Below are 27112 nucleotides of genomic sequence, written 5' to 3' on the forward strand. Positions count from 1 at the left end.
ATTATTATAATACATATATAGTTTTCATTATTATCTACAACTACTTCCCATTTCTCATGAAGCTATTCAATCCACTTATGGAAATACAATTCTTATGCTTGCACTACACTCTCTGGAAGTTGTCTGAACCGAAGTTCAACTGAACTTGCCGACTTCCGAGTAGCGGCCACACTGCCACAAATTTCATATGTCGTCCGGACGGCGGCCGTGGACGACGTCCGCACGGCGGCTGCTGACATATTTGTGCGCGATCGAAAAATTTGCCAAATAATCGCAATTTTTAAATTGTCACGCTACTGATAATTATAAAAGTTTGTGTGGGCACTCACCAATACAATATCAGTGAAAACTTTTCGGTCGTAAATATGCAATTTACGCAAAATTTTTGTCGGCTTTTGCAACTGCCATAAGGCATAAAAATGATACTTCAGAATACGAACACCACATCTGTGACTATCCTAGAATTTGTCGCTATCGGTTCTAAATAAGATTTCGTTATGGTGTAACATTTATATAAATCGATCTAGGAAAATACATAAGGATATTGGAAACGATTTTTTTAACAAAATCAAGTATCACTAATTATTTTTAATTATTTAATTATATATGAAAAAAAAATATTTACGATATATGTTAGAAGAATATAATATCAAAAATATAATTAATCCCTTTTGGTGCCCTAAAATATTCAAAGCTGTCAGTAAGAATCTGTTGTAGTCCCCGATAAGCATGTGGTATTATAACTTGACCACGATGCAGCGCTCGTCATGCGTGTTGACCATAGGACGCCTACGCGCATACTGAAATTGAAGCGAGTTACTCGTTCTATCTCAGTTTGCGAAAAACCATATCATTATCTCTCTCACTGTCGTCACTTAACATGCGAGAGAGCAAAAGGGGTAATATCTCACCGCTCGCGCTCGAAAGAGCAGCTCCGACTTCGGTCCTTTTGACTCGGAAAATATACCGCAATGTTCGGAAGCGCTCGAAGCTGGCCAAGTCGACTGAATTACCCCCACTTTACCTCGCGTTCCCGGTAGCCTCGAACAACTTCCGAGAGATTTTAGAGCGGTCAGAACCGAACTCACTATATTCTCCGTCCTTGGGCAACCTTGGCCAACTTCCAGAGAGTGTAATGCAGGCATTAGAAGTAAATTATTACATTTTGAAAATGTTTATTCTTAAGTTGTGCTCCATGTAATAGTCTTATGGAGGAGGTCTTTTGAATGTGGAATGTGTGATAAAACTTCACAGTTTAACCCAAGTCATTTTTGTTTTTTAGGATATGTATTGTTATTATGAATAATTATCCCCTTTCTATTAAACATACTTGGACGTTTATCCATTAGTTTCTAATTGAATCTTTCCAATACCCTTCTTCAATAACCGTTTTAATGAGTTTTAATCATAATCAAAAATTCTACGTTCATCAAATCAAATGCCAAGAAAAACTACTTGAAGCATTAACACGGACATAGGTGTTAGAATATGTATTTGATTCTGAGAAAGTGATCCGACTTATATTGTCGTAAAGAATCTACTTCTCATCTCTAGTCAGCAGTTGCTGTAAAATGGATGAATTCTTTGTCTTGACAACAGTGTGTTTTGCCCTTGCTATTCCACAGATAATTTATGTAGCCTCCAAATACGCATTCTATTCGATTTATCGAAGCGTTTTAAGTTTAACAGTTCTGTGGATTATGGAGAAGAGATTTATTGCGACAGTTATTTAATGGTTAGAATATCTGATTTAAACATAAATTTTATTCATATTCTTTAAAGACGTGATCTATTTCTGGTACCCCTAATAATAGTATTTTAAAATCAGACATAAAATCACGTTCTATATCGAATAGTTTAAGTTATTATAAAAGCAGATGTGCTATAGTTCGTATTATTACAGACAGTACCCCTAATATATGTTTATGCGACCATTACTCAATGATCTGCTTTAACCAGAAATTATATTAACTTCCTATAAAAAATTGTATTAAATTGTCATTAAAGAATGACCGTTTCGGTCGATTCTTCTCGAATCGTCTAATAAAGAAATGATTTAATCATTTGAGGTCAAAGTGTTAAAGACTATGAACGAACACGTAAATTGGTCGAACGCTGTACATTCTTCGCTTTATGTCATGTTCGTGTATAATAATCGCTTATAAAAATGGTTAAAAACAATAATAAAAAAGACTGTTTATTGTAGAGCATAAATAAGTGATTAATAATTGCATTGACTGTGATTTTATGCAATAGATAGAAACACAGTTTTCACAAAAGGGACGCACTATATAAATACTACTTTCAAATTAAATGACATACTGATCTTATTAACTGATTCGTAAAACTAAATTAGTATGTGAACGATGAAATCATTTATGTGACAGTGATTCATATTATGAAATACAAAAGTTGGTAAGTATGTAAAATTTACAACACATATACATATGATATATTTGTGTTGTTATAATAAAAAAGTCGCATAACTTTTTTTTTAAAACATCCATGAAAAATGTTGCTGTTTTAAATCCAACGTAATACAATCGAGGGTGTGAAAATGATTTATGTATTGTTACATAGAGAAAAAGCGTTACAACTCAATGTGGGAAATTCGATTACATCAAGCGATGATACTCTCGTGAGAGTTGCATAATATTTAACCGCACGATTTAAACTTCGATTGAGACGCGCATTTAAAATTTAATAATACATATAAGGGTTAGCTGCGTTATTTTTTAATTGGGGCTGTTACTAATGTGTCAAAATCGGGTTTTTATTTAACCTTACATTGCGAAAACTGTATTATATATACAAAATCAAATTGAAAAGCTATATTTTTTTCAATCAAATACAAATTAATTGTTTTTTAAGTTAAGTTATGTTAAGTATTTTAATATTCGATTATGGTTGTGTAATATATTTTTAGAGCAATTTTCAAAGTACACACTTCATTGTGATGAGCTCTGTGATGTGTGTTTATTAAACTTGTGATGATATACATTTAAGTATACACAGAGATTTATTTACATGTTAGTCAATGTTGACGGTAATTACAATGTATTTATTTGATCAATTATACTATAACACAGCGCATTGACACTATGAAAGTTTTATATGTATGTTACGTATTTTACTGTATTGATGTAGAAATTAACAGAAGTGTTTATCATATGTTCTTAGAATACGCTACGCTAATGTGTTCTATAAAATAAAATAATAGACTTACTACTTTTGCTAAACGACATTAACTTCCGACCGGCTCTCGCCCTGGACCTTCTTCTCCTCACCGGATGCCTAGTCTTTGCTTCTTTTTCTTCTTTCCCCTTCGTGACTTCCTCTGCAAGATCACTGTCGTCTTGAACCGAGTTATCGTCATCCTCATAAAGCGCCTCAAAAGTTGGTGTACTTGATTGGCTTCTAACGGCGTTTTCATCGAAAAAGTCCGAGTTTTTCAAATGAATCACTCTCCTCTTACAAGCTAGAGAACCCTGCTTGAACTTATTGGAACACCTCGAGTTCCTCCCGCTTTGGTTTTTTACATAAATGCTACCTGTTGTCCTACTTGTCGTGCTGATAACGCCGGTCGAAATCGTACTATCGCAAGAAGATAAACTTTTCAGTGTCTCATATGTCTTAGAATCAAAATCTGTCGCAATGCACTCATAAAAATCGTTTTCCGAATCATACTTATCATCTGCGGGCAGACTGTATTCTCTAACTTCTTGGACAGACTTAGAAGAATCGCTTTTAGGAGGCGGAACGAACAGCATAGGATCTAGTTTCAAAGCATTATGCGATCTAGGAGGTCTACGAATTACAACCGTATAAATGTCGTTCTTGTCTTTCTTCGATCTTTTGCGAGCTTTGATCGAACTCCTAAAATCTTTATAGCTCCTACTGCTCGTTCTGAACACTGGATTAAACTTATTTTCTAACAATTCGCTAGATCTCCTGCGAAATGAATCGTAGCTACTCTGCTGCTTTGTCTTTGTCTTTTTCGTCTTAAAGAAGTTGTAATTATTTGATTTTGTTTCTAAAAATTGAGGCAATTGCTCGGATAGTTTCGGAATAGACACGGAGAAAGAAAATCCTGAATCTTTACTCGAACACATGTACGGATCATTTTGTGGTATTGAATCTGGAGGATTTCTAGGTTTGTTCTTTTGTAGTCTGTTTACTATTATAGGGTCCTCTTTATTACTTTTCAATGCGCTGTCTAGAGAGTTGTGCGCTGTTCTCAAATCTGACGAAGAAGTTTGCGCTACGCCTCTAGGCAATTCGAGACTTCTAGGAGACATGACCAGAGGCGCGTCCATCCATATCCTTCCTAAGCTCACAGACAAAGAGCACATTTCTTCGTTCCTGGAAGGCTCGTATGACACTTCCGGAATTAAGGATCTGGTGTGCGTGATGTGATTTCGCTTAAATGGGAACACTGGAGATCGATCATATTTGAGTATTTCGACTGAATCTCCCCAAGGAAACATTTCGACGGCAGAATCGTTGCTCTCTTGCCTCTTTAGATTCGTGATAGATTCAGGAATCGTGTAGGTAGATGCCGAGACTCTTTTGATGAGCGTCCCTTGCATGTCTTCCGATGCAGGCACGTGTATAATAATCTTCTCTGGCATGCTTTTGGTGTCACTTTTAGCATCCGGTTGCCGTCGTTCGATGTCGCTTATTAAAAGATTCGATTTTACACTCGAACAGTCACCGAACCCGTTCGACGAGTTTGATGTATTGTCTTCGACCGGTTCTTCAGTTTGAGTGCAAACGTCTTTAGACATAACCTTCTGCAATTGCGGATGCTTAATATCGGAGTTAATCTTGGCCAAAGAGCTCCTTTCCGAGAAACTGTTCAACATGTCCGACTCTTTGACGCATCTGCTTGGTTGCGGAGGTCGCATGTAGATATTTTCAACTTTTTTATCATCCCTGCTCTTTGGAGTGATGTTGTACTCTTCCAGCTTGCTCTCCTCTTTGAACAGATTCGAAGGAGCAGCTTCGGGCTTTTGCTTCTTCTTGCCGCCTCTGTCCAAATAGTTCTTCCTGATGGATATCCTCTTGAAAGAATCGCTTCTTTTAAAAGAAGTGTCTTTCTCATTCTTCTTCCGGTTGCCGCCCATGAGGCGGCGGAGGTGGAAAGATATGGGCTTCATTCTGTACAAATCAGAATCAGATCACTGTGCACTCACTGTCACCATAGCGATGGGAAGCGGAAAGTTCCATTTCGCAAGCCATCTCTCGAGTTCGAGTCATACTTGTTTTCTATTCTGAAAAGAGCGACGCATATTCTCAACGTTAGGAAGTACAAAGACCATAATAGTGACGCAATTTGATGATCGTAATGGCGCGAAAAATCCGATAGGCAAACACGATTAAATTTGCACACAATGCAACGATCATTTTCTACTTAGGCGCTCGCTGATTACCGACGATTGGCTCGGATCAGATTCGTTCCGATTTCAATAAATTTCTCCTACTCTTTTCTGCCTTTAGTTATATTATCCGATAATGTGTGTGTGTGGGTTCAACGGCCATAAGACATCTCGAAGGACGCGCCCCGGGCGATTCCGTCATTAAACAACAGGTTTTGAAACTAGACATCGGATAATCCGTCGTGTAAATGAAAACGAAAACTAGACAACAAACACAAAGCGTCGGCAAAAAAAGATTCTACGAAAGATACAAGTGTTTTTGACACTAAATAGTGTCATCAGCACCATTTTGTATTTTTTTATTTGAGAGACAAGATCACGCTATCTATCCTATAAAGCAGTATATTTTTAATATTAGGTTGATAAATATGCTAAGTATTGCTTATGTATAATAATAAAAGAGCAATAATTTTAACACATTCTTCAGTTTTTAATCAGTGTTTGGATTAAATGGAGTCCTTGTGAATTTTTAAAATATCAGAAAAAAGTGCATTTTCGACACAATTTACTTTTTTTAATGCAATAAAGGCAACCAAAAAACATTTGTCATGTTATCGATGCTCGAAACAATCAACGATGGTTTTATAAATTCAGATTTGGAAATTTATCAACAGATGATGCAGAAAGGGCTGGACTCCCTTCAACCACTGTAGATAGTGTGCAATAATTGTAGCTGACATACATAAAAATATCAAGGATATCATATTGAAGATAAGTGTCAGTCAATCGCTTAACTTTCTCTTTCAGCAATATTTATGGTAATATTTGGGTAACAATTAGTGTTTCTTCTCAAAAATTATTTTTTCTCAAGAATTTCTCAAGAAAAATGACATATTAAGAATTTTCAGTTTTTTTATTTGTGAAAAAATATTTTTATGAATATTTTTGAACGTTAAGATAAGAGTGAAGCTTTTTTTAACAACTCTAATTGGCTATTCTGTGCTCTGGTAATCCATGAACCACATTATTAATTAAAAAGGAAGAAATCGGCATATTTACTATGTAATAATGATAAGTATATCGAACGTGCATCCGTATTGTGTGCTTTTTAGAGCTAATAGTAGCGGCGTGAGCCCAAACTCTTTCTCAATTACGAATAGCGATGAAATGGATAGCTCTCGAACTTACTGTGTCTATTTCACTATAGAGCGATTTTATAACTCAAACAATGAATTATTTATGTCATGTTTAGTTAATTTATTATTCTTAAGAACATTGCGGTCGAAAATCATTGTATTTTAAAATTATTTAAATATATGATGTTCATTATTATGTATATACAAAATTAAAGTAGTGGTAATATAACCATGAAAATTTTTATGGTAGCTATTATACGAACCACAATTACAAACAACAAAATCACACAACTCCATGCTGTTCAGGTGTTTGATACTAAATTGATCCAACACTATTGCTACTATTGTACCTATACCTAAAATAAAAAATAGTAAAAAAGTTGAAGAAATGAGACCAATCAACATGCTACCGTGTATAGAAAAAATAATAGAAGAAGTAGTAATCAAACAATTAAAGGAATTTATTACTTCTCAAAACATAATATGTGAACAACAATCGGGATTCAGAGAAAAGCATTCCACTGAAACTGCATTACAAGTAGTGATAAATGATTGGCTGTTGGCTAAGGATACAAACAAAATCATTGGAGCAGTTTTCTTGGATTTCAAGAGAGCCTTCGAAACAATAGACAGAAAAAGAATGTTAAAGAAATTGGAGAGTATAGGTATAAGTGATATAGTTTTAAGATGGTTTAATAATTACTTATATAAAAGAAAACAAAAAGTTAAAATAAATAATGTATATTCTGAAGAGAAATTTGTGTCTTATGGAGTACCACAAGGGTCTAAATTGGGACCATTGTTATTTGTTTTGTATATTAATGATATAGTTAATAACGTGAAAAAATGTAAAATTCATCTATTTGCGGATGACACATTAATGTATTGCATAGGTGATAACATTAAAGAAATTGTAAATAATTTAAATAATGAATTAAGTATATTAGAAATATGGTTAAAGAATAATGTACTTAAATTAAATGAGAATAAAACTAAATGTATGTTTATTAATTATAAAAATGTGTTAGATAATAGTACCAAAATAGTAATAAATAACTCTAGTATAGAAATAGTGGATAATATAAAATATTTAGGAGTAATTGTTGATACAAAATTAAATTTTAAAGAACATTGTAATTACATATTAAAAAAAAATATTAGAAAAATAGGTTTATTATCTAGATTAAGAAATATATTAAGTATAAATACAAAAAAAATAATTTACAATAGTATAATATTGCCCCATTTTAATTATTGTGCAACACTATTAAATATGTTAAATAAATTAGACAAACAAATGTTGCAAAAATTACAAAATAGGGCAATGAGAGTAATCTTAAATAAAAATAGATTAACTAATTGTAAAAGTATGATTGATAGATTAGAATGGTTGAATGTTCAAGAAATATTGAGTATGAATGTTTTAGTATTTATATATAAGTTAGAAAATAATATGTTACCAGAATATTTTAATAAGTATTTAATAAGAAATAAAGATGTCCATAAATATAATACTAGAAATAGAGAAAATTTAAAGATAATTAAGTATAAGAAAACGAGTACGGCTAGGGGAGTTATGTACGGAGGTTTTGATTTATATAATAGTCTTCCAAGAGAAATCCGAAACAGCAAAAATATAACGGGTTTCATAAATGGAATAAAAAAACACCTTCGTACATATAGAAATAAATTATAATATTAAGTCTTTATTATTGTATATTTATATTTTTTCTTTCTGTTATGTTTGTTAGATGTAAAGATTAGCTATTAAGCTAAATAAATTAATAAAATAAATAAATAAATAATAATTCTATGTGTCTTAATTGTCGATGCTGCTTATCAAAATAAGTTCACATACATTATCATAAAATAATGTGCACCATTCAAAGCATGTAAACAGAGAGCAAGAGTTCGATTCAGTATCTATTGCTTCGCCTGCTTAAAGCTTAAGCGAAATCTAACGGTAAATTTTAGTGCAAGATCGTGTCAAGAGTGATAACTATTTGATAGTTTCGAATTAATTCGTTCAGTTAACAACCAGACCTTACAATGTACATATATATGTAATTCGTAGCTCTGTTCACTTCAAAGAATCAACGATTAAATAAACAAAGAGAGATCCATATATCACGCACGGGTAATGAATATTGTGCATATAATAAATAATCAATATTAGCATAACGTAAATTGTTGAATGTATGTATTACAAACACATCGAATAAATAAACTATTTTAAAATATTGCGTGTATGCAAATAATGCAAAGGTTTGTTTAGAATGTGATGAACAGATTTTGTGAGTTATAGCAAGATGGCTTGTACAACACAATAAGTGTGTACTTTCCTTTTAACGAATAATGTTCAATGCTTTTACGTATGTATTAAAAAAATGTGATAATAAATACAATCAAGTGCTTATTAAAATTTAAATAAATCGTCAGCTAAACACAAACAATCATTTTTAGCTTATTGAAGTGCAACTTTGCTTGACTTATTTCGGTTCAAGTATATTTTTAAAATATCGCTCTCCGTCTTTTTGTTCTTAAAGTAAAATATTTTTTTGCTTTAAGCCGTTAAATTGGCTCATTGTTTTTATTGAATAAAATAACACGTCTTATCAACAAAGTCACTAGAAAAATCTAAAAATTGTTATGATCAAGTACTGTGAAACTTTGTGAAGTCAAGTTACATTTAATTTATCTCACTCAATTTTTTTGCTATCTAAATTTAACTTTCTCAGTAAAAATAAAAAACAGTTAAAACAATCTTTTAAGCCGATTAAATTATTTAAGAAACAAATAAACTTTTACCTAGAAATGGCATTTATAATTATTTTGTCAAGACGTAATGTGTTAAGATAATAAGGAAAAAACTTGTCATGGTTAGAAAAACGCAAGTGAGTGAATCAAGTTTGTTCAGTAAAAGAAACTCATCAATTATGAATAAAATACACCAGAGTCATACAGGTGACGTTTTCCGGAGAGATCGTCCTAGATCGAAACATATTGAGAAAATGTACTTCACGAATGTACTGACTCAAAAAAATATAACCATAGTAGGTATCATCGATCGTGAGCAAACAACAAAACAGATGATCGCTACACACCTGGCACAGGTGAAAATGAATGAAACGCTCGAAAGTCTCGTACTTGCGGTGGGTATGAAACCTATCTTGCATCACCACTACACATAAAAAACGACAGTGCGTTGTTAACTCCCTTATATGTCTCGTTTGGATTCTCGCGTGTGGCGAAACTGGCAATACGAAGGCCGGTCAGTATTCGAGAAACAAAAAAAAATAATACAAAGAGGCATCCAAACAGGAATCGAATTTATCGAAAAGGAAAAGGACATTGCATTTTATTTAATTATAAATCAAGAAATACTATTTACACAGTTTATATCTAGCATTTGTACATGTCGTTGTTTACTTTATGCATGTTGTGCTAACTTAATTAACTTAATTGCTAACTGTGTTTCTTCTAAAGTATGCTGATTCATATTAAATTACTACGGAGGGATCTGCATTATTTATTTATTTATTTTATTTATTTATTAAAATTATAACCATCGTGACGAAATGCGTCACGATAGTCAAAAGTTCTAATACATCATAATACATACAAATATAAACAAGACAAAACAACAGACACAAATCACCTCAACAGGTGTGCATTGTCCCATACGAACTGAACCAAAACTCCATATGTGCAAGAGAAAATGTCAATATTACTATGGACAGAATTGAGCAGATAAATAGCCTTGGCCAGAGAAGAGTTGGCAAGTGCTCCAGTTCTAGACTTAACAGGCAAGAATAGTGGACGCGACCGAGAACTATAACCACCTTCAGGAGCCCACATTTGAAGCTGCTCGAGCACTGAAGGATTGTCTACGATGCCCTTGAGCAATTTCCAGAAGTGTTTAATTACATAAACACTTCTGCGAGTCGACAAAGAAACGTATCCCAGGGCTCCCAAAATAAAAGCACTGGGAAACAAGAACGGATAATACCCGTATCCCTTCAAGTATAAAAATCGAAGAAATTTACGTTGTATTTTTTCCAGCTTCAATTCATTACATTGATTCATTACGCCTGGGATCCAAATGATGGAGCTAGTTTCTAGTATGCTGCGGACTAGAGTATCATAAAGAGTGCGCAATACTTAAGTATTCCTGAAGTAACGCGCATTTCTCAAGATAAAACCGAGCATTTTTAAGGATTTGATATGAGTCTCTGCAATGTGCTGGCTAAATTTCCAACGTTCTTCAAAAGTCACTCCTAAATCCTTAGTTGAAGAAAACCTTTCCAGAAAATATCCGCCTAGATGGTATGAATATTTTCCCGGCGTTAATGACCTTGAAAATGAAATTGTGTGACATTTCTTTACACTGAAAGGCAATTGGTTATAGCAAGCCATTATATCGGAATGATTTTAAAGTTAGACGTTCGGTTGAATTTAATGGATCGCATATTTCTTTGAGTTAAAGAGCATTTTTTGCATCGATTGCTGACTGAATATGAAAATGGGTAGCCTACAACATTCAGGCAGTATTGATAAGTGTGGTTAAGTGCTTCTAAAGCGGAAATGCTTGGGGTGTACATTGAACTTCTGTTATCCATAAACTTGTGTTGTGTGCAAATGTATAATTCACACAATTAAATGATATAATGGCAATTGCAACCGAAATAGTGAATTCACAAGCGAGAATTTTCCGAGATTTTACAATAAATTGATCCGACCTACAGTGGACTGCCGATGTTTTATGATGTAAGGTAACTGAGGCGAGGAAAAGTACTAGAGTGCTTTGGGAGCGCTTTGTAGAAATTAAGGTATTTGTTGAGGATAAGAATCTGGCAAACTTTCCTAAGCTCAAGTGGGTCAACACATTGATGTTTTTTTACAGATCTCTCTGTTCATATAAATAAACTATACTTAACCCTTTTAGTGGCAAGCGAAATTTGGCAGTGAATGCTAAGAATGCCAAGAATAAATAAATATATATAAAAAAATATTTCTGAAAATTTTCACTTTTTTGTGTGAACCACTATTTATATTAGGAACAAAATTATATACAGTTTATATGAGTAAATACACAAAAAGTATAAAAAAAAAATATTTTATAATTTCACAACAACAAAAAATACTAGAGGCATTCACGTCGTCGTTTGTAAGTGGACACCGGCGTCCTTACGACATTCAATCGGTTACAATTACAAGGTTTTGGCAAACTATTAACGCTATGTTTGGATACTTATTATTTTATCGAGTAAAAAAGTTTTTCAAGAAGATCATAACAAGTGTACAAAATAAAATGGAGCCCGTGTATATAAAGTATCAACATATTGTAAACAAGGGATTGCAATAATACCGAAATTTTCAAAACCAGTGTTACCGAGGGAGATTACAGGCAATACCGGTATTGCGCATAAAGCAATTATCCATTCTCAGAAGTCAAAAGATATAAAATCGTGTCGGCGTCATCGTAGTAGGAACGCTCAGTTATCTAGCACTCATACTACGACTTTTTAAAATAATATTAAAAATTTAATATAGCCCATCTAGCCCAAATTTTGACCAATAAGAGAACGCAAAAAACAATTATCCCTTCTCAGAAGTCAATAATTCACGCCAAAAGCAGCAAAAATGTGCAGTCGCCGTCGCAGTGGGAACGCTCGGTAATTTATATTTTTTCTCGGTATTGCAAACCCTATTGTAAATTCGTTACTTGACCAGATCGAAAAAAAATTACAAGCCTGGAAAAGACAGTTAAAATAATTTAGTATCCGGATGTAGCAGTCAACAGTACGTTGGAATTAAGCGATTTCTAGTGGATGCAAATTGATATTTTGGAAGTGCTACTCTCAGAAGACAGTATCTTGGCTCAAGAGTTTGTCGGCTTGAGGTCCAATTTTAAGAATCTGGAAAAAAATAGTTCAAAGAGTGCCACCACGTACTAGAAAATTACCGAACACTTTTAGCACCCTGAAAAATATAGCGATGGCTTTATTCAGAACATTATTCTCTACGTATTATAGTGAAACGTTATTCTCTGCTTTAAATAATATTAAAACCAATAAAAGAAATCAAATGACAGATTAAGTCAGTAGCGTTTGCTTGGGCTCGAAAAGAAGTAAAAAATGTAAAGAATTATTTGTTTTTGCATTTTTAATAATAAATATATCAAATACATAAGTCTGCAAATATCATAATATTATGAATAGATGGATATGGCACCTAGATTTTTTCAGAATTTTGACACACCGAACATAAACGGTTCGCCATCACTGTGACAGTAAAACGATTTGATAAAATAGCAGTTTTTAGTGTATTTTTAAGTGAATTTGCTACTTAGTTCTTAAAAATTGTTTTACATATGCAAATACATGTTAGGCATGCATACTCGGAAATATGTTGTTTGAGGCATGCGATGACTCGCTTCACTTTGTAGAGAAAAAAAGCTTTAAGAAAGCACCGTCGTATTTGCGTACGCATATGCTAAAAAAGTTGTGATATAAACTTGGATGCGTAGACAAAAATAATCATATATAACAGAACAGTGCTTATTGAAATGTAAACGAAAAGTTAACCTAATTGCCAAGATACTACAGATAAGCATATATTATAGTAATCAACCTCACCGACAATGTTACAGTATTTTAGTTGTAAAATATAAATCATAATAATAACACAAAAAAAACGTTTACGAAAAAAATATAAGCTATAGCATTCGCCAAAGATGTCTAAGTGAGATGATAAGTCACAGCCTTGGATTTAGTAAATACATCACAAAACAACGACCGTGAACCAAATACATAATGTGTTTTTAACTAACGAGCCATGTTACTCTCCATTATGACGTTTAACACAAAGCCTATTATATATATCATATATATGTATATACATATAGTATATAACACTAATATATGATAATCATACATATAATAACTATTCACATGTAATGTTCACGTCCATCTAATCCAATTTTTTTCTAAGAATTACGTAAAACGTTTATTTAAAATTACTAAGCAGCACGAAAGACAACGAAGTTGCTGACTATTGACCTGAAAAACATGGATTCGAATCCCATGTAGACCTTACTGCTTTTAAATTTCTATCGTGTTTGGTGATTATTATTTAATTATATTTCCGATCAACAACCACATATTAGGTTAACCTATATTTTCCAAATCTCGCGGATGAATATCGTGATGATTAATTAAAATCGAGTTAGATCATATCAGGTATTGAAAATTCTCTAATAATGAACTACTTAACCTCATATGAATGAATTCAACAAAAAAAATCAGAAAATCTTGTTTTTAATTCAAACTAACGCTGACGTTTATTTTTCAAGAATTACTGCATCAAAATAAATATACATGTCAAAATATGCTTTTAAAAATCAATAAATATTAATTTACCCATTTTTTAATGATTTTTATTGACACAATAATTTGAGTGTTGTTGAGATGAAGCGTTGCGGATACGAAGAGCGATCTCAACAAATGTTGATTTCCAGAAAAAACACATTTAATTATTTTTGCACTCGGGCGAATAAACAAACATTTATAAATATGAAAATGTCAAGAAAAAATAGGTCAAACCAGACTTGTAATGAAAAAAACTTGATTGCACTAAAATACCAATTCATTATTTAGCGAAACAACATAGCTTCGAACTTTCAGGTATGAATGCGTATTATGTGTATAAGATAATCAGGGGTTTATATTTAGATAATTGATAGGATAAAAATGTGACACCAAACGGTGTCAATTGCTTTTTCTATGTCTAGCAATAATAATTTCGCGAAAAGCAAATTGTTGGTTTATAATTTTACCATTGCGATTATTTTAACCGCGATAAGATTTTTTTTCAAATATTTCAATAAGCTTATTTTACAGGTTTTTTAATTGTATGAATTTTGGCTGTTTTTCAGATGGTTACATTATTGTATTGATAAAGTAATGTTGCTTTTAATATGTATATTTTTCAGTCTAGTTATTTAACGTATTCTTTTGCATATTTTTATCTACATTAGAATATAGAACACAGTGAATCAATGTTTCGTGAGTAAAATATACTTTTTGGTCCATGTAGTTAGACGCTAATTGAAAAGATTTTACTAGAATGTATTTGAATTATCTATTCACACCTGTTACATTAGATTGGGTTTTCCCAATTTTTTCTAATCTCGTGAATCTCGAGATAGGTGCAATTCAATAATAAAAAATATGTGCATAACAAAATATGACTAGATTCATACTACGGTATTATCCTGAGAATCTCAGAATCGATGGACTAGGATAGATCATTGAGGCGATTGCGCTGTACTGGTCCAAGATAAAGATTATCATCACCAAAGTACACAAGACAACGAGAAGGGACGAATAAAAAGAGAGAGAGAGATGTGCCAAAGGAGGGGGAGACTCGGTACGAGTTGCTGGCCCAGGGCGTATCAGAGAGTGGCACGAGTTTCTTGAACTCTCCTCCGCTCATCTGCTCGCATCTCGACACCACCGCCTCACTTTTTTCTTCTCTCGAGACTCGTTTTTAAGTTTCGGCTCACTTTTCAAGGCGATTCAGATTGGACACGGGCTTAATCGAAATCTAATAGCCGCAATCGCGAGAGATACGGCTGCACGGAGGGGAATCATGAGATGACGAAAACAAAAAACAGAAACAAAAACAAACACCGCGTAGAAAAAAGCTCTCTCTTTTGTGGAGCAACACATGTGATGTTTAATGGAGTTGTGTGAATGGGCGTTGTCCGAGTTACGTATATGTAATTAAATAGATAATTTTTGTGTTTGGGTAATTATCGTTTTTACTCTATTCGTACTTTGACGTTTATTACAGTGAATTGTGTTCTAGTCATTATTGTATATAAATTTATCTAATTGTTCTGTGAATATATATTTATATATTTTTAAGTTACGCATGCGAGAACAGAATAAGCACGGCTAGTAATACGTTCTTAAAACAACCATGTTATCTTTATAATATTTATAACACTTGGTTATTATGAATTTTAAATTTGTTTTACCACAATTATCGTGTTTTATGTGATCTTTTTTTAGCATAATTTGATATAAAATAATATATAAGAATGTTGAATATGGGTTATATTAAATTTGGTTACGGGATGCGTGTTCATATTTGTTTATTTGTCGCAGTGTTAACGCATAGTAATATGTTTACATGACAAGATACGTTCTGTAAATAAAACAGTTGTACGAAGAAGGCCCACCAAGAAGAGAAAAATAATTTACAGTAAGTGCACTATGTTATGGGTTGTAGTTTGTAAAATTAAAATTACGATAAGATCGATTCCAATTCACTAACAGATATAGTAAAATGTCCAATTTGCTTGCTGTATTATTTTATTTTTAATATTAATTTATTATGTTTCAATATTTAAAAACGTATTTTCTTATAATCAAAGAGGAACTCTCTCCTATACAAAATGATTTTTGATAATTGTTCTTTAAATAATAAATGAAAGCCCTAAATATGTATTTTTCAGAACTAGTAGACATTTCTAATTGAGAACAACTCGTCCAGCCTAACAATATAAAGTCAACAAAAAATATATTATGGTATAATGATACTGACGCAGAAGTATTGCGCCATATTTTTTTAAGATTTATTATTATTATAATAATAATAAAAATAAAACACTATGTCGAGACATACATGTTTGAATTAAGGCGAGCTCTCTTAAATGGGAGCATCTGATAAATACACGAAAACGTTGATTCACACGCTTGTGTTGATAGTTTTCCCCCTTCTTATCTGTGATATAATATTTGAGATTAGATGGTAAAATGCATAACTACCTAGTAATCAGATATGATAATATACTTTGTATGAACAGTGATAACTATATGTGCAGGTAAATATTAATAAAAAATGTATCATTTTTTATATGTACTATTTAATTTAATAATATTTAATAAATAAATAATATCGTATAAAATATATAAATAACTACATAATTTAATATGTAATTCTAACATAATATTAATTAAAGCAAAACATTATTATTAAGATAAACTATTATTATTATTATTAAATTAAATTATACTTTTTCATACATTAATACATAAGTTTATTTTTAAATAAAGCTTCGTGATAATGTTAATAAAATATATATAAGATTAATGAGAATATATATTGTTATGTTATTATGGATTAAAAAATGTTAATGAAACAATGTGAGTGAATAGTATACGTATAATTCAACCCAAAGGTGGATTTTTATTTATCTGCGCATTTACTAGTAGCCCTACAGTATAATAACATATAAACTTCTCAAACCAACGCATTTTTTTACAAAGGCTAAACTTCAGGGTTACGTATAACATACAAATAAACAATGGGCGCAAAATTGACATGAATAAAAAATTCATATTCAATTACGTTCGGTTTCCGCGGTATTCTGTGCATAATTAATGGCATTGCTCTGGACAAGGTCTAGTGTTTCTAGACGTATATGTTATAAACATATGAGCGTATATGGTAGTCTAAGAATTTAAGTCATTGGCTTAAGATCGTTTACACCTACGCTATACTACTGCCCACGTTAATTCATACTACGCACGTGTACAACGTAAAATGTATAGAATTTTTAATTAAAATGTGCATAAATATATTTTTTATCATTTCATAAGAGAGAAAAGATAGAAGATAATTTTCCGACCAAGCAAGTTAAAATCATTATGTGGCCGAATCAACTATGTTAAACTCAATATTTATTGATTATATTTTTGTAATAAATAGAGATTTTAACAATAGGTCTGGCTTTCAATGTTGATATGAACTTATAAATTATTAATTTTCTAATCGATGGATTTAAATCATATATTTCAGTAAACATTATCCCACGATCAGTTTCTTTATGCATCTTACATAACAAATACAAGAAAATGGTATCGAAATCTATAAATATATAATCTTGACCTATCGCATACACAGGCGAAAGTATTTATTAATCACATCGTTCCGTCTAAATCTAAAAGTCATAAAAACCAATTCCAAAAAAAATAAACATCGAGATTATCAGCTAATTAATGCGGAGAAAGCGATTTTACAAATCGACCGTTGAGTTTATCATGGTATAATATTTATATTAGAGCCACTTATTCGGTTCCTAAAATGTAAATCAAACGTAAACATTGTTTGAGCGATTTTTCATGGAATTTATAGCACTTTATAGCGGAACATATAAACGTAGCTCGAAGCTAAAGCGTCTCACTAAAATGTAATGTAACAGATGTGTAATCCCATTAAAATCTATATGCGCTCTTTGACCTAAGTTGCGCTTTAAGACCCTGAATATTTTGTATAATAAGTATTTTTTCTACGATATATATTCCCTTATCCCTAGAGAAGAGAGAAAAACCCCAAACAGGATGTATTTTAATATAAAAATAATGGCACGCGTTTGCGTTAATTTTTAATTTTGAACAACGCTATGTAACAAAGTAGATTTATTCTATTTATTTGATAAGCAAGAGGGTACTGACTCAATTTCTACTTCTTCATAGTGGAAGCATAATATGAAAAATATTCTAATGTAATATTTTGAGCACAAAGTATTTTATGGTCTACGTCTCTTCACATGCCAATAAGCTTTGCGCAATTTCGATAATCATAGCAATATAAAACAACAATACAGTTAACATATCACAAGCGAAGCGACGCTTAACTCGATCGTTAACCGCTCGATAAAAGGCAATATCAGATTTAATAGACATTCTTCTTAAAAACACACATACACAAAAACGTCGAAGGTACTTTTGAGTGATCGGCGGAAGACGGAGGCATAAGAGGAGCGGCGATTCGAAAGTTAATCTCCCATGAAAAATTTTCCAAAGTGAAATTATCGACCGGCCCACAGGATTCGCGGCGGACGGTCAAAAGTGCAGCGGCGCTCAACGGCGGCACGCGGGCGCATTTTGCATAACGGACGAATGGCCCGCGGGTTCGAACCACGAACGAACCGACACATACACGCCGGAAAAGTTGAAGATCGTGGCCTATTGTTGCACGACGACTTGTTCAAAGAGTTTAATAAGTTTAAAGGAATGCGACAAAGCGAATTATTATAAAAAATAAAATCCTTAATCGGTTTTCTATATAAAATTATTATGTATGTTATTATATTAAAATTCACATTGAAACATTTTTTATTAAAAATGATTTGATTTGTCCTTTAATAACTATTATGGTCTTTGGCGATAGATTTAAGATAGTTGTAGGTACGCGTTTTATAGATGACTATTTTTTGTTGACGAGCGATTTCAACGAACGGTGAGAGAGCGAACCGCGCCGGCGTAGTGTCTGCGATGCCAACAACGCCAGAACTGGTCTTAGGAGGCTGTTGAAAACAGTGCGCTTGCGCCCATCGAGCCTCCTCCTTCTCAAAGTTACCTCAGATGCTCCCCTCCTCCTCTTCTCGTACCTCTCTTCCTCAGACTCCGATTCTTAAGCTCCATACCCGTCAATCCACCTCGGAAGAATTCAATCGGCCGGTTCTGGTCTAGGGTTTGTGTCTCAGGACAAGACGCATCCTTTGATACAAAACTAAAAAAGAATATCCTTGAAAGGATGCATTTTAGAATACGTACATACGTACGTAATAAGTTCAATATCATCTCAATGTCAAGCGCAAATAATAATACTGATTCGAGGCGATTATAACCGGAACCGCACGTTTTTAAAATAACTGAATACCCTGTTGATTTTAACAAGTACCCGGTCCTTTTAATTTCAATATAATATTTGATTCCTTCATATGAATTAAGCTATTTCGCAAAACCCGTTAGAGATTAACTGGATATAGTGAGAGCGGTGTATCGAAAAGGGACAGGAAATCCCTATTTAACAGTCCGAAAGTATTGTTTCACAATGTAAATTTTATGACACATTTCGTTTCGGCAACCTCAAACACAAATTAAAATGCGAGTATTTGCAAAAAATACACATGGCATACTCGGGGGACGGTCGTACACAAAATAAGACGACATTCAATTATATTATTATTATTTACCATCAGTGATTTATGATCGTAAGAGTATTGAACGCTCGTTATCAATCGGTTTATGGTTAGCATAGCTAGCACGAGATGTGAACAGATTTTTTAAAGCTAATTTGCTACCAACTGCTCAGAATAATTTTTTTGATTATATAATTAATATTTAAAATATTTACTCTTTACTTAAGCAAATATAAAAGGTGCAAATTCTGCATATTGTATACATATATATATTATATATATATATATATATATATATATATATATATATATATATATATATATATATATATATATATATATATATATATATATATATATATATATATATATATATATATATATATATATATATATATATATATATATATATATATATATATATATATATATATATATATATATATATATATATATATATATATATATATATATATATATATATATATATATATATATATATATATATATATATATATATATATATATATATATATATATATATATATATATATATATATATATATATAAATTCACATTTTTTGTCCTAATTTAATAGATAAATATATTTTTTATATCAGATATTGCGATAAACAAGATACGCAGATAGTACAATTCGCATGACTTGAATGCCGTATTATTGTTGGAAAAATATATTACTCATTGATTGTGTATTTGTAATAAATAATATACATATTAATTAACTATAATTAAATCCGGATGCTTGTAATACCTTATTAATAAAAATATATTTATACGGTTTATATAAAACAGCAACAACGCTGTTGACACGGTTTAATAAATTAAATAAAATTTAGATACGTTCAACATTTATTTACAAGTTAATCAATCATGTAGCGTTTAATTTAGTGTATAAGATGGAAAATCTATACCTAGTATTTGAACCAAATAACCCAATGTTGATGTAACATAAAGAAAGTTAAAAAAGTATGAATACACAAAAGGATTTAACACATTTCGCACCCAATATATATAAAAATAAATGGCACCCAATACATGTAAAAATATAAATAAAAATTTTACTGGGGCTTACAGACGACAGTATAAAGGTTCATTCAACGAAAATGTTATTCAAAGAATGAATCAGAAATCCCATATTGAGCTATAACATAAATACATTTTACACCTTTGATTCAATTACGAAAGGTTCAAAAAAAAGTTTTATAAATAATACAAAATACTCATCTCAGATATATTTGTATATATAAATATACAAATAAAACAGGAAATGAAACGTATTTTTAACTTGAGCTTGTTAGTTAGTATTTTATTATGGTATAAAAATAGATTTTGCAATGAATTAATAATAATTTTAATCAAACTGATTAACTCAAAATTAAATTAAACACTACAAGGAAGTGCTTAATATTAAATCATAATTCTTATCAAGACAATTTATTATAATACGATATTTAAATGATTTTAAAAGAATTAAAAATTAACCAAAATATCACAAATTTTCGTTTTATATATTATATTAGTTATTGTAAAAACAGTCATATAAAAAAAATCATCGTCCACAACAAGCTAATTTAATTTATGCTAATCATACAATTAGACGTTAGTGTTTCTTTCAAGTTGAACTACTAAAAGTTGTACCATTAAAAATAATTCATTTGTAGCTAATCAAAGGTTAGATTATAATTCAAGCCTTGCATCCGCATAAAGCCTAAGCAGGACGAATGTAGTGTTTCGATCTGTATACTTTAGATTATGTGGGTTAATGCTGGGGAGGAAGGGTTCTATCAACTTTTATTTGGTTTTAAATATGTATTATATAAAATAGTTACAATATATATTAATAATTTTTGTAATATTTGTTACGAAAATCTATGAGTTTCGTTTGCTTTTAAGTATCTCTCAATAATTTTCGAATATCGGTACAATTTTAACTAAAAACAATTATCTTTGGTTGATGTAGTCCAGCAAATTTTCAACATAAAATGTAATTTGCATTCTCACTATCACTCCCTTCCTTTTCTGTTTGCGTGATAATGGAAACGATATTCGCATCAATAAAGTATTGAAAATCATTTGATCAACATATTACAGATATTACAACATTATTTTTGGCCAAGAATGTGCTATTCCATGAATAGTATCCATGTCATCATTATTTTATTTAAAATTGATTAAGCCATCATCTTCCCGAGCAATATTTTTGAGAAGACCAGCAGAAGTATTCGTTATAATAATCAATAGGAATATTTTTATTTTAGTAGTATTGTTTTTTAAATCACCAAAGTTTAATTTTATAAATTCTCTTTGCCCCTTTACTGATTTCAAAATTTTTAATTAATTTAAATAAATTGCTAATTGCATCAGAATAATTAATACACTGTATATAAAATATATCAATAGAGCATTTCGCTGGTAAAGTGCTATTAAAAACAGTTAAGATTTAAAGATATGTATTTTGGTTGAATATAAGTTTATTAAATCCATATCATTCAACCGATGAGATAGATATACCAGATATATTAATATAGAAGGTGCAATTAAAATTCTAGAACATATTCAATAAAATGTTTAATTAAAATAATTAAAGTTGTTATACAAAAGCATAATGTGTTTGTGTATATATATATACATATATTCCATAAAAAGTGTTAGAACACAAACAATACAGGTATGTACAGCCCGTCCAAGATATGAACGACCATCGTCATAGTACTGGTGAGAGAATTTAATAGGGTGACCATGTGAAATTACAAGTGCAATTAATTTTTACTTTTTTAATTTTATTTGTTGAGGAAAATGTAAAATAACACTTGCTTACTTATTTTGCTTATTTGTATACATATTTAACTCAAAAACATGACAGCACTCACCAAAATATTATTTAAGACGTATACCGATGGCGGCAACTTTGGCGCAAAATAATAAAGGCGAGCGAAAATGGCCCGATTTTATGACCCGTCATAAAATCACTTAAGGGACAAATTTTTACAAAAAATACGGTTAACCATCGGGTGCGGGTATAAGCGCAGAGACATCTAAAACATAATTTATGGGTTGTACGGAACAGAATGTAAATATTTAATAATATATGTAAACAAAGAACAATAACATCGCGAACGTGTTTGAGCGCGAAACATTATAGTTTTTAATGCAATTTCCAACGCATGGTCACCCTACTTTAAAAACATCCCTGATTTAGTATTGGTAACGTTCTCATATCGGTGTAAAAAAATTCGTGGAAAACTGTAGATGAGTGCATGAATGCGTACACGCACCCTTATTTACAATACAACGACGATGGTCGTTAACATCTTGGACAGACTATACAAAGGCACGAGTACTAAAAAAGTAATATATTACAAGTATACATTACTACAACTATACGTGCGCTCACATCTACTCTTTTTAACAGGTGTACATTGTTTTATGTTCTAAATTATAAATACAATATCATCCTCTTAATTTGCTATTTTTTATTATTTACTATATATTTTTGATACAATATTGAGGAAAAGCTAGGAAATCCTTATACTTAAATGCACTGGGTGCGAAATGAACACATTTGTGTGCACTATACGATCGATTTTTAGCAATAAAATTAGCATTCACTAATTGGATAAAGATATGAAGATAGTAATTATTTTGTAAGCATGTAAGAATAAAAACAAATATTTCTAGCTATAATATTTTATTTCAAGGATACGCTAATTTTATTATTTTTAATTACGTACCGATTTACAATATCCTCAAAATCAACTAAATTAAACCAAAGTCAAAAATGTAATTTTAATACTTTATTAATTTATATTAAATATTTATTTGATCAGTTTTAACAGGATAATTTGATCGGACAAGAAGCGATCTATCAAGTGAAGTGGAAATGGCCGTATTGGTCTATACAAGATTCTATAATATAATAAAAGGTCGGTATTCGAATCACTGGCCACTAATTGCTAAACAACGTTTCGGTATCTAAAGACTTAATTTAAACTAAATCTTATGCAAAAATACAGGATAGCGAAAAAAATTGATATATAATGTATATTTCATAAAGTGACATTCTAGCAATTTTTTCTGATATTATTATCGTCAGTCGGTTTTAAAATATAAGTATATCAATGATAAAAAAATGATAAAATATTCTTAAGTTAAAAAACTACTTCGCGATAAAACCATTAGCTAAATGTACGTCCGATAATATTAAAAACCGATATGTATTAATGTATTCTGTTGTATTGTAGTTAATGCAACATAGAACATCAAAAATAAATATATCACAACAACACTTCTATAATACATTGGAATGTATAAAATGTTTGCTGAGTATTAAAAAAAATGTTTTTGTATATAATCTTCTGTCTCATTCGAAACGGCAAGCAGTTAACGTAATTCTGTTTTGAAATGTTTTCGAAACGTACCGAGACAAAATGGTGGACGTGTGTGCTGGGTTAATAATTTAGACACCCACCTCTAAGTGTCAATGAGTTTTGTCATATTATCATGCACAGTGCCTTTATCTCAAACGTACTTGAAAAGTTCCAGAATTACTTTATATAATATTCTATATTATTGGTTCGAAATTCGCATATTTTTATTTACTTTCCTCAATGATTGACACTCGAATATATCAAAGAAAATGTTTTATTATCGTTATATTCTTAAATACACATTTGACATTTCATTCATCGAATTGATACAATCGAAATGTGAAAAAAATAAATAAATAAAATACAATCATTACAAGAATATATTTTTTTCATAAAAAATCTGTTGAATGTTTTATGCAATATTTCGGAGATATTTTGTGACAAACAAATACATGAATAAATATCATAGTAAAACGTCACTCGAGCATGATACGCAATAGTTTTTTATAAATATCTAACAATGGTGAATAGACGTAAACTAAGAATAATGCAATCAATGCTTGAAATTTAAATCATCGCAACGCCAATGTCAAACTAAATTTTCTTGTTAATTTTTGTACTCAAATATAAATATGTACATATAAAAACTAGATAAGGATGTGGGGTCTTATTCTAGTAGCTCGCATTAATCCTTCGTAGCAATGTAGATGAATTAGGCAATAGAATGTAAAGGATGTAATCACATAAAAGCCATATAAATAACACGCAATTATTCTCCGATGCATTGAAATAATATTATGAATACGGGAAACACCGGATGACATTAAGCACCGTAAGGCCACAATATTTCTGTTGCACAATTCGATCACGAAAAGATGCCTATTAAATTAATGTCACTTTCTAGAGGCGTATGCATATTTCGTTGTTGTCATGGATCACCACTACCAGAGAGGTACTCCAACAACTAAGACACGACTGCAGCAGAGAGACCAACCTCTACTACACCATCGCTGCCTCATCTAGAAGACCTCTGAGGATCTCCCACTGACATCACCCCTCCACCAGCTTTTCCACCACCGCTCACAGAAAACTAACTCGCCTATCATAGTAACTCGCAATATGTAAATTTAACTAATAAATTATTACCAGCTTATTGGCTGCGAAGTCACCCCCCTAAAGGTTAGAAAATCTTAAAAATATATATTATAATAAATATATACATATATTTCATTGATTTAAAACTGAGTTTTGGCCTTCATATTATAAAATAGAACAAAAATTTTAAATTTGTATCTACTTGAACGTCTCTCCAAAGGCATCGATGGAAGTAGTTCTGCTTAAAACATTTTCGTCTAAGCTGCAAGAGAATTCTGCTGAGCAAGATGACTTGAAAAATGTGACAACGTAGCACTTAGTGATGTTGAAAGCTGTAATAATAGTTATTAATTAATAAAATATGTATCACTGATTTACAGACTGATTTCATTCCGGCGTCTTACTTAGTAGTTGTCGATTGTGTTTGTCTTAATACCTGTAATATTCCAAAGGAATATTTACGCATTGTTTTTATATATTGAGTTGTCTATCTATTGATTTTTCAACTACTATATATAGTTCAATTGATGAGGGTTTTAATAATGTTGAGACCAGACGAATTATTATTAACTCGTTATATTATTGGTGAATAACAATATATGGTTTTGTACATTCCACTCTACAACGACACACTCCAAAGTCCATTGTGCTACAACACTATCCAAATGTGTTGTTAAAAAATCACAATAAATAGACACACATGCATATTTATGAACGGTCTATGTTTAAACAAAAGTTTTCCTTAACGGCCAGCGGAAACGACCGATTTGGAACCGCAGGAAAACTTTGGACGCTGTTCCAAAATGCCTGCTTGCCTAATCTAATAAAAATAATTAAAATCAATTAATAAAATATGCATTTTTATTATAGGAGTAACAAGTTTAAATAGTTATCAATCTGGAAGGGGTTATATTCGAAACAACTCTATAAAATGAGCGAGAGAGTGAGGCATTGTACAATTACTCTCTTACTCACGTTTCCGCATTCTCAATTAGGGACAATACAATTTTGAATTACAGCAATAACGATAAATTTATAGTAAAATCGAACATATAAATATATGGATACATAAATAAACGCGCGATGTAAAAGATTTTAGAAAATTTGAGGAGTAATAAACATATTATTTATGGAAATTAGTATTCGCTCAATGGATCTATTAACGTCAAGCGAATTATTACGTTGCTGAACAATAAATTAACGACAACATACACATATTATACAATGTGCCTGTGTTTCAATGTAATAACACAAATACATTGTATAAAATTCCACGTTCATAGGTTGCTAAAAAGTTCTCCGAACTATTAAAGTACCGCCTCAATATAAAACCTTAACGATGGCATTTTACTGATAATATTATTTTTAATTATTAAATATCTACATGAATTTATACAATAGAAAAGGTTAAAATATAATAAAATATCAATTATTAAAAAGTTCTATTAAATTTATTTAAGACAATATTTTAAATTTAATACAAACTTTACACACCCCAATTGTTGTTGCTGTTACTCGATTTAAGTATGTGAAAAGTGGTTTTAAACAATGTTGTTTGTATGTTTTATACCAAACGACAATTATAATATCGCCTTATACATAAATGGCGTTTATATATAAAAATAATCGCAATTGCTTTAAAAAATTATACACGTCGTACAAGTTGTAAATATGTAAATTTTGAAAATAATATTATATATCTTAGCTCTTGCCTAATGTCAAATTAAGTTCTTTAAGAATCCTGTGTATATAATTAGAAGTTTTGATACTTTTTGCACAACTAAATACATAGTATACCCAAACGAGTTATTGTTGATTTCCCAGTATCAATGCAAGAGAGTCTATATACATGTACACATGTACATATAATACATTTGCGAATGGCGAAGACGTTAATGTCTTTGCGTATATTGTTTCGAATAAGATAAAAACCTTCAGACTAAGATGGTCTAAAGAAGTTGATTAGTATATTTTATTTGCAAAATTCATTTAACTTTATTAGTATTGTAGGGTTGATTTCAATGACATAGTTGCATCGAGTATGTATTATTTTTGTACACTTTTTGAAGAGACATAATACTAATATATACAAAAGCAATATTTAATATTTTAGTATGA

At 31.1% G+C, this 27112-nt stretch overlaps 1 protein-coding gene across 21 annotated transcripts in view; it reads right to left on the minus strand.

Moving 5' to 3' along the window:
- The window catches only part of DIP2 (disco-interacting protein 2), a 94514-nt gene that overhangs the window by 28287 nt on the left and 39115 nt on the right, over positions 1-27112 (minus strand). For 9 of the 21 annotated variants that reach the window (XM_088188090.1, XM_088188089.1, XM_088188088.1 and 6 more), the window contains exons 1-2: positions 18779-18885; positions 3227-5273 (exon numbers count right to left, since the gene is read on the minus strand). The exons of the other annotated variants lie outside the window; for them this stretch is intronic. In XM_088188090.1, coding sequence (XP_088044216.1) covers positions 3227-5159 — 1933 coding nt within the window. In that variant the 5' untranslated portion in view covers positions 5160-5273; positions 18779-18885. Of the gene's footprint in view, positions 1-3226; positions 5274-18778; positions 18886-27112 lie in introns of those variants that run through there. 21 annotated transcript variants of the gene reach the window in all.

The sequence above is a fragment of the Plectrocnemia conspersa genome, unplaced genomic scaffold (assembly GCF_051122295.1).
Source record: "Plectrocnemia conspersa isolate PC_06_02 unplaced genomic scaffold, ASM5112229v1 ptg000006l, whole genome shotgun sequence".
Classification (NCBI taxonomy): domain Eukaryota; kingdom Metazoa; phylum Arthropoda; class Insecta; order Trichoptera; family Polycentropodidae; genus Plectrocnemia; species Plectrocnemia conspersa.